Source organism: Pseudoliparis swirei, chromosome 6 (genome assembly GCF_029220125.1).
Source record: "Pseudoliparis swirei isolate HS2019 ecotype Mariana Trench chromosome 6, NWPU_hadal_v1, whole genome shotgun sequence".
Taxonomy (NCBI): domain Eukaryota; kingdom Metazoa; phylum Chordata; class Actinopteri; order Perciformes; family Liparidae; genus Pseudoliparis; species Pseudoliparis swirei.
In genome coordinates, this window is record NC_079393.1 from 23345822 (window position 1) to 23361781 (window position 15960).

The 15960-nt window shown below is 41.1% G+C and overlaps 1 protein-coding gene across 1 annotated transcript in view; it reads right to left on the reverse strand.

The window, feature by feature from the left end:
* Positions 1–15960, reverse strand: part of cpne2 (copine II) — a 50830-nt gene that overhangs the window by 23600 nt on the left and 11270 nt on the right. The window contains exons 2-13 of the mRNA XM_056416494.1: positions 15503–15682; positions 15176–15250; positions 14894–14965; positions 14403–14486; positions 14078–14167; positions 13617–13715; positions 11998–12084; positions 9822–9881; positions 4202–4335; positions 3499–3553; positions 3022–3073; positions 213–346 (exon numbers count right to left, since the gene is read on the reverse strand). Of these exons, the coding sequence (XP_056272469.1) occupies positions 213–346; positions 3022–3073; positions 3499–3553; positions 4202–4335; positions 9822–9881; positions 11998–12084; positions 13617–13715; positions 14078–14167; positions 14403–14486; positions 14894–14965; positions 15176–15250; positions 15503–15682 (1122 nt within the window). The remainder of the gene's footprint in view (positions 1–212; positions 347–3021; positions 3074–3498; positions 3554–4201; positions 4336–9821; positions 9882–11997; positions 12085–13616; positions 13716–14077; positions 14168–14402; positions 14487–14893; positions 14966–15175; positions 15251–15502; positions 15683–15960) is intronic.

The window sequence follows — 15960 nt, forward strand, 5'->3', positions numbered from 1 at the left end:
CGTACCAATCAAAAGACAGACATTCAGTGAGGCTACAAACAGGAGTGGAAAGGGGAATAGAGACATTCTCATGAAGCTCGCTCAACCTTTGTCCATTTGCGACCATGCACTCACAGCTTGTGCGTACAGTATGTTGGCAGGATTGGCATCAGATTAAATGAATGAACCATAGATTGATAGATACGATGAATACGTATGTTGTGGCCACCTACCGCTGCGTTCTCCTGTTGAAGGGCCTGGGCAGCAAAACGTGCCACGTGGCTGATGATTGGAGCAAAGTTTGTTGGGCCGTAGAAGCGGATGTGAGGGAGGCAGGCGGAGTAGGCCTGGGCTATACCCTCCACACCTGCTCACAGAAAGAGAGATACACATTTCAACAAACCTTGAATTTAAGACAGATGAGAAAGGAAGAGGGCGGGAGAGAGGCAGCGAGCGGGGGAGGAAAATGGAAAAATGTCTTTGTCACATCTCAAGTGAGATATTTTCTCAGCAGCGAATACAAATCCTTGTTTCTTATCAGAGGCGCCAGACTTCAATCAGCTTAAAGAACCAGACAGGTGAAGGTGTGAATGAGTCCATTTGTCACCTGCATGTTGTTTTGTATATTCATGAAGGGAACTCGGAAGAGCACATTGTAGCTTATACACAGGTTTCATGATCTAAAAGTTGTATTTTCTTCATTTATTACTCTCTATTTATAATTAAACCGGCTGAATACGGCAGTTATAGCAGCACTTTGAGACTAAAGTCTTTCAAATCAGGTTGTATTGTTTTCTTTCGTAACTTTTTAACTTTAGCGTGCCCTGGAGGCGGAATTTCTTTCCAAGAAAAGATGAGCCGAAATGCACTCTGACGTAGTTTGTAGAGGAGCAGCTGACCGTAAAAGGAAAGGGTGTTTGTGTAGGCACATGTTTTAATAACGACATACATGTATTTGAAAGATACAAACAGATCCTCTCCGGCAGGCTAAAATATGCGTTGCGCAATTTCCCTCTGGGTCTCACAGTCGGGCTCTCAGCAGTCGGTACTGAAGTCGTGCGTTTGGTAATTAACAAATTTGCACGTTTCAAATGCTAATGTTGCGTTAACTGATGCACTGTTCTTCAAAACAAGTTGCAAGATACTGACGATTTACAAATATGTAGTAGGAGAGGGAATGTTAGTTCCAGTGTGTTGTTGCTGAGTGGCCTTAACCCTTGTGTTGCCTTCGGGTCAATTTGACCCGATTCAATGTTTCACCCTCCTGTCGCCTTCGGGTCAATATGACCGATTCAATGTTTAACCCTCCTGTTACCTTTATATTTACAAACATATTTTACCCTTGAGGTCAATATGACCCCAGCTATTAAAATCTCCAGAAAATTATTAGAATTAATATTGTTTTCCAAGTTTAAGTGTGAGGTACTTTATGTTTGTTTGTTGACTCCCGAAAGAACACCGACATTAAACATTGAATCGGGTCAAATTGACCCGAAGGCGACAGGAGGGTTAAGACTGCGAGCAGCTTTGTGAGACAGTACGATGTTGACCACGTTCGCCACATTCGTTGATATGTTAACATCCTCATTTGCTCAATAACTAAACATAAGGTTCAGCTCAGGCTGAAGGGAACATCATTACTTATGCAGGTATTTGGTCATCAACAAAAGTACTGGACAATCTAAAATACAGATCAAGATGGATGCTGTTTAAATCAAACTAAAATAAACTAAAGTGACAATTTAAAATATGTATTAGGTGAGGAAGAATAGGTGTACAGAATGTCATAGCAATCCATCCAGCAGTTATTGTGAAAATTTCACGAAAAAAATACAGAACCGAAGACAGCGTTTTGACCGCTTCTTAAAAATGTACAAATTGCCAAGTCTGCTGTCACATGATCTGGAGATGTTTGTAGTTTTTTACGGGGTGTGCTATCCTTTGTTAAACCAAAGTATACTCTTGCAGTGATGTGTTACCTCTTTCTCTGTCTTGTTGTATTTATTTCCACAAAGTCACTTATATGTGAATGTTTCTTGAGAACACGGGACTATATTCTAGTATCCTTATAATAAAAAATTTAATTCAGTCCCTCAAACAGTTCTGGTATTTTAATACGAGCCTGACAGGATGTGTTTAGACAAAGAAGACACTCGTGTACATGCTCATAGGGAAAGAACAGCTTAGTAACTCCTGTCTGTTAACAGCGTGCTCGAGGAAGATGTACAGCTGCGGGCCAAAAAGGAGTTGAGATAAGGGAGAGTGTTTTCAGCTCGTGCTGTTATAAATAGAATAGAGTTGAAAACAGAAAACAACAAAGGGTCACATAGTTCTTGCTAACAGTTAAAAGCCAAGTGTGTATACAACAATGTCACACACAATGCTGCATTGCTATTCACTTTTCTAAAGACACACATATATAGAAGGCTGCAGGGATGATACACGTATGTTGGGAGGCAACACTGAAGTTATCATGATGACAATAATGTGATTTGGATAATTGCAGAAAAAAAAGCTTTGTGGCAAACACAAGTGTGTAATACATGTTATGTTCAGTAAGATACCCTCAAAAAAATACACTTTGAGAACTCTTTTTTTAACAACAGTTCAATAGCTAGTCGTTGTAATGCTCGTTAGGCTAAAGCTAAATGCTCCACCGTTACAGGACTTCAATGTCACCGTCACCAAGCTGGAAGCAGAGGAAAGGTACGGCGTGATACCATTTCATGTCCCTGAAACCCCAGAAGTCTGACTTAGCCATTTACTAGGAACCACCTTCCTTAAGACAAGTACAATTAACAAAAAGGGGGTATATCTACTGGAGCATTTCATGTCATAAACAACGCCCTACAATGTGTTAACCACACTCCTTATTTCAGGCAACTCACCGAAAGAAAACAAGAAACCCATTAACGGAGCAGCACTCCAGTGAAATATAATGTGTTTAGTGTCTGTGTCTGCATAGACAGTGTACATGTACATACATTGATATCTTCAGAAGTAGCAGCGAGGTCATCGATGGTATCGGTGACACTGACTCACCTGAACAGAACGGGTTGGTGGGGTTAAAGTTGATGGCAAATTCGTGTGACACCTGAGGAGACAACAAAAATATGTTATTCTTCACTACACTGGAGAATATTGTTGAGAAATTCTCTCTCTCTCTCTCTGTCTCTCTGTCTCTCTCTGTCTCTCTGTCTCTCTCTCTCTCTCTCTCTCTCTCGGTACCGCTCTCTCTCCTTTGTCCTTTTCATCAGCTCAGTGCCATGGCAACACAGATGGGTTGACAGTTGCGTAATCATGTGAATATGCATGTATATTGCTTACAGTTTTATCTGTGTGTGTGTGTGTGCGCGCGTGTGAGTTTGCATACAACCCCTCCTCCTCTCTCTGTCTCTCTCACACACACACACACACTGTACATATATGTATCACTCATATCTGTGTCTAGGACACTTGCATATACACAAACAATAGCAACAACAACAACAACAGAGGCAAACACACACACACACATACCTTCCAGTCTGGTGGGAGTTGAGCTCCAAATCCCAGAGCAGGAAACATTTTGTCGCTGAGGATGAAACCATGACAACAGATTGTTAGTTAAACCTTTTTTCTTTTTCTTTTTCATCTCAATTCAATGAGCAGGATTGAGACAGCAGAGCCGATCCTGTTACCTTGTGCACAAAGAAACAAATTCACAGACAGTTACAGAATAACTAGCTGAGAGCTGGCAGAAAAGATGTCTTCTCACTAAGAGAAGCACCTTCTTACTGAAGGATACACAACAATTCAGTTATCTTTTTGACTTTGGCGGATTGTATCGCTCTTCAAACTACCCCGTGCAGAAGAATACATGAACATTATCTTAGCTATCAACATCTATGAATTATTGGAGGTCGTCTGTTTGTTCTCAGTGACACAAACTTGGGACGTTACTCTGAAAAACAGTCAATAAATAGACAATAATAGGCGATTTGTTCACGCTGCTAACAAAAGCATGACCCTTATTAGTCCCGGATTCATCATAAGTGTAGTAAAGTACTCTGGGGGTGCCAGCTTGTTAAGACCCGCCCTCTGCAGCATTCAAGGGCTAGGATTGGACAGGCGTCTTTTACCAGAGGAGCTGGAGCAACTACACTTCTGTGCTTTTGTTTCTGCTGCAATTCAGTGTTGTTGCTCACTTTTTTCTTTACCTTCAAGAGAAGAAGATACTCACGTGTCATAGTCCTGTATGATTTGTCCCACGGCTAAAATGGCAGTGAGGTACTCGTTGCTGCCCAACGGGTTGATGTAGTGGAGGGAGGACGGCTCTCGAGGGTTCCCGTTAGATGCCGTGAAGTCGATACCGACCTATGGAAGCACAGAAGGGACAGATTCAGTCGTCTTTGAAACCTGCTGTGATGTCATATTTGAATTAGCTCAAGAAACTGTGAATCTCTTCCTTTATTTCCTTCTCCACGATACGCATTACAAAGCAGAATCACCTACAATAAGGGAATGTTGGTGAATATATGGTTGATTCTCTATTGACATAAAACAACAATGACACGGGTTGTGTTGTTCTCCTTCTGTGCGGTCGCCTCTGATAGGAATCCACAGGGCAAAAGCATTCATCTGGACACGACGCAAATTCCCAGCTTTAATATTTCATTTTGTTCAACTCTACTGAACTGTACGCTCCCTAAATGTGGGATGAGGAGTTTAATGTTTGCTCTCAACGTGACACACGCTACTGTCATTGATGCCTCAATCGGTAACTAGGGGGCTGCCTCATGGCAGAGTGTGTGCATTACGTAGGCTGAGTCCTCAAATAAAAAGCCATGAAAATAATATTCGAAAATGCATTTAAGAGGATTATATAAAGCTACTGAACTACAACTAACTGCAGCTGTAGATTGTTACAGCCGTAACATCCCCCTTAATCATCCTAGATACAGGAGCTCCTCCTCCTCATTCAACTTTTACATTTTGTATTTTCTCCAACCATGGAGTTGTGTTGGGTCAAACTTCTATGTAATTATTGAATTACCCATATAAACATTTGAAAACAAAGTATTTGAAAACCGGGTCTCCAGAACAAAAATATATTACAAAATGCAATCCACTGCAGTTTGAATGCCTGAAGTCAGTGAGAACGGCACACAATACATAAGCACAGACAAGTTCACATCAAGCTCCGCCCTCTTTGCCCAAATAAACTAAATAAAAGTCTCAGAACTTTGGAGGAAGTAGAAAACTGTGTGTTGTGTTTATTGACATCCCATGACGAGATGCTCTGCATGTTCAACTGCATGTTCAGACAATGGTTGCACAACCTCTCAATGGCACAGAAAAACTCACACACAAGCTATTCTTAACAATCTGATTTGAAAAACAATGACAGTATGAAAAACGTGCAGCCAATCGGTAGATTTAGTTGATATTGTGATTCATGTTGTTGCTTTTGCAATTTTGACATTTACACGACCTGCAGTCCTCAAACGTGTTAAACACATTGCAATTGTAATCCTAAAGGTCACACAATCAAGGAATTAATTAGTTTTAATTCATTTTACAACCTTTGAGGACGGATACAAAAGAAAATATTGTAGCGCAGATGGCCAGAGGGCGATGCAGCGATCACATACTGAATCTACAAATGCAAACACACAGACGCCTTGAACGCATGAACCCAAACTTCAAAGGAACACACACACACACATGGAGCCACATGGCCTCACATAATATGAGATTAGGAGTGACAAGCTTTTCCTCAGGCGCTGAATCGGTCTGTGTGCTGAGAAGAACCCAGAGCTCTGCCTCCTTCCTCTATCAGCTTAAAGACGGTCCACATCGTCTCCTTCTTTCTCTTTTGGTTTGGAGGGTTATATGACAACGACCGAGGGAAGAGAAAAAGGAGAAGCAGGGCGAGAGAGAGAAGGGGCTGGAGGTTTGAGTCCGAGAGGGGATATCGGGCAAACGAGTAAAATAATTGTAGGAGGAGAGAGAGAGAGAGAGAGAGAGAGAGAGAGAGCATACACAGCAGCAGGGGTAGCAGGAGTGACGGCTACAGAGATGCAGGGTGCCAGAATGAGGGTGCTGTTAGATGTTTGGTTTAGTGTGTTAGTCCTATAGCTCCATGTAGCAGACGACTCTTGTCTTAGGCGTGTTCAACAAACTCTACGGCACACCAATGACACTCTATTGTTTTTCAGTATGTAAATATCACTTTTCTCGTCTTCCCACCACTCAAAGTTCAAAACTACTTCACATGACATCATCCACCCATTCACACACTGAAGGGAGGAGCTACCATGCAAGGTGCCACCTGCCCATCAGGACTAACGTTCAACACCATATAGCTACGGGTGCAATTTGGGGGTTACGTGTCTTGCCCGAGGACACATCGCGTTGGATAGCGGGGCCGGGCCATAGTGGTTGTTGCTAACCCCTTGATCCATAAGATGTGTCATACTCATTGAATGTGTTGTAACTCTGTAATGATTCCTTCTGGTCACATGACATCTATTATTCTGTCCATCCTGGAGAGGGATCCTCCTCTGTTGCTCTCCTGAAGGTTTCTTCACTTTTGTTCTATTTCTTCGGAGTATTTCCTGATCTGATGTGAGGTCAAAGGTCAGGGATGTCGTATGTGTGAAGATTGTAAAGCCCTACGAGGCAAATTTGTGATGTTGGGCTATACAAAATAAACTGTATTTAATTGAATAACAATGAACTACATGCTGAGGAAGATGTGTCTTTTTTTATTTATTCCTGTTATCAGCGATTTTCCTTTTTTATTCCTGGTCTCCATTAATTTTGTCTGATGATGAACCTGAAAATATGTTGAATCTAACGGTCGATGGCAGATAAACTATGGCGACCTTTTCCCCCCAGGGACCTCCCCGGTGACATACATTATTAGTTTGATGGTTGTGAAATTGACAGTGGGAGATGACGCCATTGTGTTTCCAACTTGTTCCTCGCCTCAAGCTATTAGTAATTACCAACACACAAATAGACCAAACACAACACGACAAACACAGTTTCAACAAGCAAGTTATCAGAATTAAAAAGGAAGAGGGGGCGACGGAGCAGCATCTCGTTACTGTATATTTCAGGGAGCAAAACGGCAGAAAACGTTTGTGGATTAAATTAATGAGAAGGATTCTGTCAAATTACTGTCAAATAATTGACTTACTCACAATCACATTTGGGGTTTCTCAGCTGTGTCGTGTTGAGTCTGAAACAGCGTGATATTGGAGAAGGGATTTTATTCCTAATTAAAATGTATTTCATTGTTCGAGTATTTTAAGACATTGAAGTATATTTGCTCATGGTTTAGTAAATGTATTCCCAGATTTCTTTTGATCTGCTCCTGTTTTTCTTTGCTATTAGTGCAAACTCAACAAATCCAGATAATGAAGAAATACTTTCCAACATCTTTATGGTATGTTTTCACATAATAAGAAGATAAAGAAATGTTTTTAAATGTATTAATGCTCATATAGTCTCTAAAATCCAGTTTGGTTGGAGCTATTTATTGTTAATTCCCACAGCACTACTTTAATCAGTATAACAACATAGTAAAGCCAGAACATAAATACTCCTCTTCTCACCCACTAATTAAAGGGAGTTGACTCTACATAGTGACACACAGGTTTCAATGCACATCTAACTGTAGCTCAAAGGGCATAATCCCTTCCTTATGTAGTGGGATTTTAATGTGAAACATTAACAGGAAATTAGTTAATTGACAGTAACTTATCTCTGATAAAAAAATCATAAAAATTAGAAGTGACTGCAATCAATTAGAGAGACGAGCAAAGACTCAAGAGGCAGTTTCAAAAACACTAGATTCTACAAGTTTCAAAAACACTGGATCCTACAATTCCCATAATGCAACACAAGAGCATCTTTAGACCTACCCCACCCTCTAAATGTACATATCTTTCACACCGTCAGCTTATATATTTACAACAACTCAAACGGAAACAAAATACTATCGGATCTAATATTTATATAAATTCTGCTGAGAGAATGATATATAAACTGAAACACTGCAGTACAAGGAGGGCAGAATAGATGAGGGGGGGGGGGCAGCAATGTGTCTTAACTGACACACAGTTGTTGACTGACATTGTCTGTCAACAGCTGCATGGATGCTTCTCTGTTCCCTCATTCATGAAACGTTTGTTCTCTTTGAATCCACGTGGACACGGGCGCCACGCTCAACGCAGCCCTGAATGATATCAAACACAAGATACGAATAATAGCGTAATTCTGTCTTTCACAAACAGCCCGTCGGCCGTCGCAGGCTGTCTCTTTGTGCTGGAGTGTGTAACGGAGAAACGGTGCTCTCTCTCCTCCAGCTCCCACAGCCCGGAGGAGAGACTTCCCCTCCTGGAGATTAGGATTAGAGCCGTGCTAAATCTGATTGAACAGTGTGAAACAGCTCTTTCTGCACGTGTGCGTGTGTTGTTTTACACACCGGCTCCTCACTGTATGTGTTTCTATGTCAAATGTATGCACATAAGTGACAGTGTTTACGAGAGGAGAAGATGTCGTCGGTGACTGAGCGTCTGCGTGAGGCCGTGTGTACTTGTTTGAATCAGTGTGTGTGATCAGGGAAGGTGCACGTGTGTGTGCGCACACCTACGCTATGAATCGAGGGGGCGCGTGTGATGAAATGTCTGTATGAAGAAGATACTGTGTGTGGATTTGGGTGCTGCCAAACTCCTGGTAATGGCATGTGAAGTGGTCGTAGTGGTTGATCGTGAAAGCAGGAATGTGACAAGGATATCGTATGTGCTCCCGTGTTTGTGTGTGTGTGCTTGTGTGTGTGTGTGTGTGTAAATGAGTTTAAAGCAGGAGAGAGGAAGTATCTGTGTTGAGACCAAATTAAGTGTGTGTGTGTGTGTGTGTGTGTGTGAGAAAGAGCTGCAGGTCTGTGACAAAAGGCAAAAGATTAGGAGGGTGCATCGAGGATTTAGGACTTCCCATCCGGCCTCGAGTGTTCTCGTCTCACCACTAGAACAGGCAAATGTTCCCACTGCACTGAAAGTATAGCTCATTGCAGACAAGCAAGGTCCTGAGTAAATACCACTGTCAATAACTACCAACACACATTGGAATACACACTTTTTAAAATTAACATTGGCCTATTTGGTCAAATCCTTATTTAAACCCAGCAGTGAAGTAAGTCCACGGCTGAGAGCGATGAAAGCTGCTCAGCTGTGCATGAAGAAAATTGGTTTTACTTTTGAGTTTAAAATTCAGATAAAATGACTGCGATCTTCAGGCAATCTTTCGTATCTACGGGCTCAATAGGACAAGCTCTCGCATTTTCTTTCACCTTTTCATTAATCTGCCAGCCGCTCGGTCCAACCTCGTTCTGCGGGCTCATTCACACAGGAGCAGAGGAAGTGAAATAACTACCTAATTATTTAAATTAGAGCGTTTCATGTGTTCGTATAAGAAGTCTAACTAAAAACATATAGAGTTACAGATGTCTGTTCCCCATTGTAAATCTATGGGAGAAATAATGTTGGGCCTAATGACATAACGTGCACTTGACTGCTGCACCATTTTAAAATACACATTTCGTGCTTTCACTGTTTTATTTTTTTCCAGTTGTCTTTCTGCCTCCCATTGCTCTTCTCTTCTCTAATTCTGTCCCTCACACGCTTCCTATCTGTATGTAAATGATCATGGTCCCACTGTGACCCCGGGAGATGAAAATAGAGAAATCTGAATGTTTCCATCTGTTTTCGAGTGGAAGGCATGCAGAAACATGTATCTCATTACGACTTCATTGCAGAGGCAGAAAAACACAGGCAGGCTAATATTATACTCACTGTAAACATGAGCTGGCACCCTCCGAGGATGTAATCCAGAAAAGTGTAGTCTCTTGTAATCTAGAGAGACAAGAGTCACAGGGCAGAGGAAGAAAACATCGAAGGAAAATAAATATAACCACAAAGAGAGTAAATAACAGTAGGAACGTTAAACATTAGATGTAATAAAAACAATTCAAACGCTGTCAAATATGCTTAAATATGCGTTGTTATTCATTTACTTCAAGGGATATTTAGGATTGTTTGAAGTGGTGTTGTATGAGATTTAAGATATCTATTCGCTATTTGCACCATAAAAAGTGCATTTGAAGCTTTGAAGAGAGCAGCAACGGCTTCAGTTCCCCGTCGGAGAGGTAGAGCGGGGAAAAGGATCCACAATTTACATTTAAACTATCGGTGGCTGCTATCCAGAAGAGTGCTTTTCTTTGATTTTGTGCTGTACTCTAATCTGCTTCTGGCATTTGCTGTATTTAACACACCGACTATAAATACGTACCTCATACAACTTCAAAACATCTGAACTGTCTCTGACGTGTTTAGAGTCGGACTAACACCATAGACAACACAGCAAACAACTTGACTCAAAACAGCACATTCATAAATATTCTTACGTCTTTTCATGAGCAGAATTGTTGTAATATGACAACAAATAACAACATATATTTGTGATTGAAGGTACCAACTAACTATCATCTTGTTTGAACTAAATTTCCACTCCAATTACAATGAATATTTAGGATGGATTTGACTGTCATTAGTCTAATCCCTGCCAGCAGCCAACAAATATAATTGCTGTATTAGCAGTTCATGCGCTGGGTGTGTACGTGTGAATGTCTCTATGTGTCTCTGAACGTGTGTGTACAAAGGCTTGTTCATGGTTGTGAGCATGAAAAGAGAAGGGAACCACAAAGAATCAATTATGAGAGCGTGTCATCGTTTGCACACGGCTCTCACGTCACTGGGCGTCGACAGGCTCGGTGTTTCAGCTTCATGGTACAGAACAAATGAGTTATTCAGAGGGAGTTAAACGTGTGTCAGTTGCCCAAAAGCACGATGGTTTAATCAGGTGTTGTATTGAGTTGATGGTGTGATGGTCATGTGATGGTCGTGAGGTCATGAGGTCAATAAACAGAGATTTAATCAGTCAAGAGTTATTTTTTGGTCCTTCCAGCTCAGAAATTTAATGGATTTATTTCATCGTATTGATACTCTAAATGGTAATTCCCCTTGAACAGATAACAATGATTGATAGGTAGCTTAAACCAGCATTAATTACTTTGGAAATGAACACTGAATCTTAAGCTGATACAATCATTAGTTGATTTAATTGATCGATTAACAGAAAATGAATCGACACAAACAAAAACAAGGTTTATTCACTGGGATCGAGCAGGAACAGGGACAAAAACGATTAGACACCGAACAAGCAGAAAGACTATACTAAACTATAACTATACTATACTATACTATAAATATAACTATAATATACTACAACTATAACTATACTATACTATACTATAAATATAACTATAACTATAAATATAAATATAAATATAACTATAATATAACTATAACTATAAATATAAATATAACTATACGATAACTATAACTATAACTATAACTATAGCCTCACAGGGAGTCTTGAGTTATCGGCCCCAAAGCCAACAGTCAGAATTTAGAAGAAACCAAAGATGACCATAAACGAGGATGCTGCTGAAACATGACAAGACCATCCATCATCCTTCCATCCTTCCATCCACTCCATCCATTATCCTTCTATCCATCCTTCCATCTATTCCATCCATCCATCCTACCATCTTTCCATTCATCCATTCCATCCATCCACCTTTTTATCTTTCCATCTTTTTAACCATCGATCTATCCTTCCATCTTTCCATCCATCCATCCATCTAAGCTTCCATCCACCCATCCACCCTTCCATTTTTCTATCTTTCTATCTTTCCATCCATCCATACACCCTTCCATCCATCTAACCTTACATCTTTCCATCCATCCACCCTTCCATCTTTCCATCTTTCCATCCATCCATCGACCCTTACATCTTTCAATCCATCTAAACTTCCATCCATCCATCCATCCTTCTATCTTTCCATCCATCCATCCATCCCTCCATCCATCCATCGACCCTTCCATCCATCCATCCATCCATCCTTACCTTACATGACTTGACAATGATGAAGCCAGAGTTCTTATAATTCTTCTTCTTTTTCTGTTTCTTGGGGTTGATGCAGTCAAACTCCACCTGAGGAGACAGAAATATAATTGCAGAGAATAAAAAAGATGACGAGCGTGAGCGTTAGAAGAGAGGAAATCAAGAAACAGGGAGTTTGATAGCAGGGGGGTGATAGTAAGAGTGATCACCGGCACAGTTGTAAAGAATCATGAGGAGTGAACAGATGACTGAGAAGCTGTGACTTGGTCTGCGTCTCTTTCACACGACGCCTACTACAACTACAACTACCGTCAGACTTGGAGATGCATTATGAGCAAACTGTTCTATAATGGTGTCGTCAGTCATGGTAAAAGACATTTAAATAAAAAATACTGTTTATCAGAAACATGTTGTGAATTCATTTTACCTGATGCTCATGAAAGAAGAAAGACTTTCATCAATCTAAATCACACAAACACACATTCGATAGCAATATATTGTGGTGAAAAGATACATTTGAGACATACACACACACACACACAAACACACACACACTCACGTAAAACACGGTCTCACATGCCTTGAGTCAGCTGGTGATTCATATGACAGGTAGCTCTAAATGTCTTGTCGTGTTACTAGAGCTCAGCTAGAGGCTGTTTTACATCTCAAAAGCACCTCTCATTTTTTCATCCTCCTTTTCACACTCTCTCTCTCTCTCCATCCCCCATTGTGTGTGTGTGTGTGTGTGTGTGTGTTTGTGTGTGTGCGCGTGCCCGTGTGCGTGCGTGCAGTCATTACCACGTATGAAGAGACTCAGTGGGAGAACAAGTCATGAGGCTGCTTTGGCACATGCAGTTTCACAAATGAACACACACACACACACACACATTTCCTCACAAACACACACAGAGCTACTAATGAATGAACTGTTTTCTGATCCCTGCATCTGCATTTCTTGAGCAGACCACAAATGTGAAAAGAATATGTCTCGATGGTATTTATTCATTTGCAGCTCAGACTTAAGACTCAGTCCCCATAATGTGTGAATGTAGCAAAGTAAACATGTGCATGATCATTCCTGCTTTGCTGTTGTCACGTGCGACTCGATGCATTTAAACCGTAAATTAGCCGATACGGGGCAAATTCCGTCTCGCTAAAGAATAAATAAAACTGCTATCCATAAGTTAATGACAGAGACTGATTCTCAATCCCTCTGTCTCATATTCATCTTTCTTTTATGTCTTTTGCATAGCATTTTTTTGATTTTTATGTAACGGCTAACATTGAGGTAATCCAGGATTTCCTGCAATTAAATACACTTACATTCTGTCATGGTCTGTTTCTCCACCTCTCCAGCCACATTCCCTATTTCCCAGACCCCTTTTATTGCCTTTTTCCATCCACTTATGACTCTCCTTTCTCACCACCTGACTACCCACCCATCTACACACCTTTCCCCACTTCCATCATCCGCTCTGCTGCTCTGCCTCTCCCAACCACCTCCTCATCTGTGTTTTATTCACTCATCTGTATTTTTCTGTCCAACCCTTGTTCCCTGAATTCACCCCGTGACAGATACTTTTTACACCCACTTAATCCCACTAATGTAAAATATGTTTTACCTCCACTGAGTTCTGGGCTTCACTCAACTTGGCGGCCGTGGTTTGAAACTCTCCGATGAAGTCGTGGCCTCCATCATTGTCATAGTCGTAACACAGGACCTGTCGTGTAGAACACAGCACATGTTTACAACTAAGTGGGTTAGCTTGTTTAGCTTCCTTTGTGAGACTCGAGTGGTTAATTATATGGTATTTCTGCACTTCTCCATGCAGCTCATATTAAACATGCTCTTTTCTAAAATGTTAACTTATATCATAATGAATAATTGGTAACATTCTATAAGGACGGTTACACTTTTTAGACTTAAATACTATTTGTAATGACGACACAGCCTCTGATAACGTAACAACAACTGTCATGTATTGGTGACCAGCGCATTAACACGCGACATCCTGTGATGGCTATTGTCAATCTGCACGGCTAACATTGAATAAAGTAGAAATGTAACAGATGAAACACGAACCTTGATGTTTCTGTCCACATCTCCATTGCAGAGAGAAATGAGCGGCACAGTAAACGGTTTCCACGCTGGATCCAAAGTGTTCTTTATGACCTGAAGAAACAGATACACAAAGAAAAGAGCCAGCTAATGATTGAATTACAGCAGATATATAATGCAGTTGTAGCCACAGCCGAGTCACCGACACGTGGGGCTGTACACATATTGTTAAAGTCACAGTGTATGGCCTTCTGTAAGACCTGGTTTAGCTGAAGTTGGCAACTCGTGGTTGACAATAACGACAGTTGGATAAGGTACACGGTGCGTTTAATACCCAGAGATCACTCACCTCAGTCCTGTGCACCAGCATCCATTTGCCATCGTCTCCCTGTTTGTGAAACTCCAGGTAGGGGTCTGACTTCCCAAAGAAGTCCTACAGAACATAGAGTTTGTCATTTTAAGTCTTAATGAATTCATACAGTTTATAAAAGCTGTGATAATTAATTGTGTGTTAGCTGTATTCATGCATTTACTAAAAGAGGTGCCCTGCGATGCCTGCTGTGTGTGTATCCTGGTGGTTTAACCAGAAGCTGCACAGCAGTCACACTCACTATGCGGTTTCTGACTCGCTGGCATTCTCCCCTTCACCGTACACAGAGAGCTACTCCTTAGGTTCAAGAATGAGAATACATTGTTCTCTGCAAGGTTTTCCTTTTCAACTTTATGTGCACCTGATTAGTTGGCAGACAAATGTGAAGGTCCTGAAAACATTGTGAGTGTGTGTGCGTATGTGTGTGTGTGTGTGTGTGTGTGTGTGTGTAAGTGGGTCTAACTGCCTACCTTTTTATCCAGTTTACGCCCACTCAGGGTCAGCGTGATGATTCTGTTGTCAGACAGCTCCTGAGCTGTTATCTAAAATAGAATAACAACATTAGCTGCAGCAAAAGTAGTGGCAACTATTAGTATTCACATGGACACCAGCGGGTATAACAGCAACATTATCGACAACGTGCATTTGTAGTGTACATCCACATGACCAATGTACATTGGTACAAGGATTCATGTGTAATGGAGAGACAAAAAGAAAGTTAAAGATACAGAGAGCAGCAGTATTATTCTCACCGTGATGGATCCTTTGCCAGCTGGCTTCCCATTGGCTAAGACCAACGGCCTGTGAAGTTTCTTATTGGACAAAATCTAATGGACAATTAGTGAGAGGCACACAGGGCGGGCGTCATTAACAGTAAGACACACACACAACTAAATAGATGTGGGTTTGAACCACTGAACATCTCTATAGCCTATCCTACTCTCAACCATGAGGAATAAATAGCAGGCTGAGTGACTGATGGGGATCGAGACTTTGGGGTTAAAGGTCAACACAGTTCATTGCACTCTTCCATTCTTTTTAATACAAAACCAACTTTGAAGTGTTAAATCCTTCCATACCACTCCCAATGTGCAAATTAACTCTCCCAGGAAGTCGTGTTCGTAGAGCTGCGTGGCACACTTGTCTTCATCGAATATGGTGAAGCGAAGCTTCTGGATCTCCTCAAAGTGGTAGTCCACATGGAACTTCACCCCAAACACTGGGTTCAGGTTGTTCACAGCTGTTTCAGTGCGGCTGAGCTAAAAGACAAGAAACAAGGAGAAAAACCTTTGAGAAAACTAAATAACTGAAAGATGTAGATAAATAACTATCCTTAAATACTTCACTGTGCGATGTATTGCAGAAGCTGGCCAGTACTGCTGAAACAAAGGGTAATACAGCTACATTGTGACTGTATAAAAAAAGTGCCAAGAGGTCAAAGTCAAGTAAATGCAATATCCTAACAATATTAATACACAAGAGTAAATTCTATGATTGTTGCCCCCTCATTTTTAGGAAGTGTACTCTAGTTCTCCAC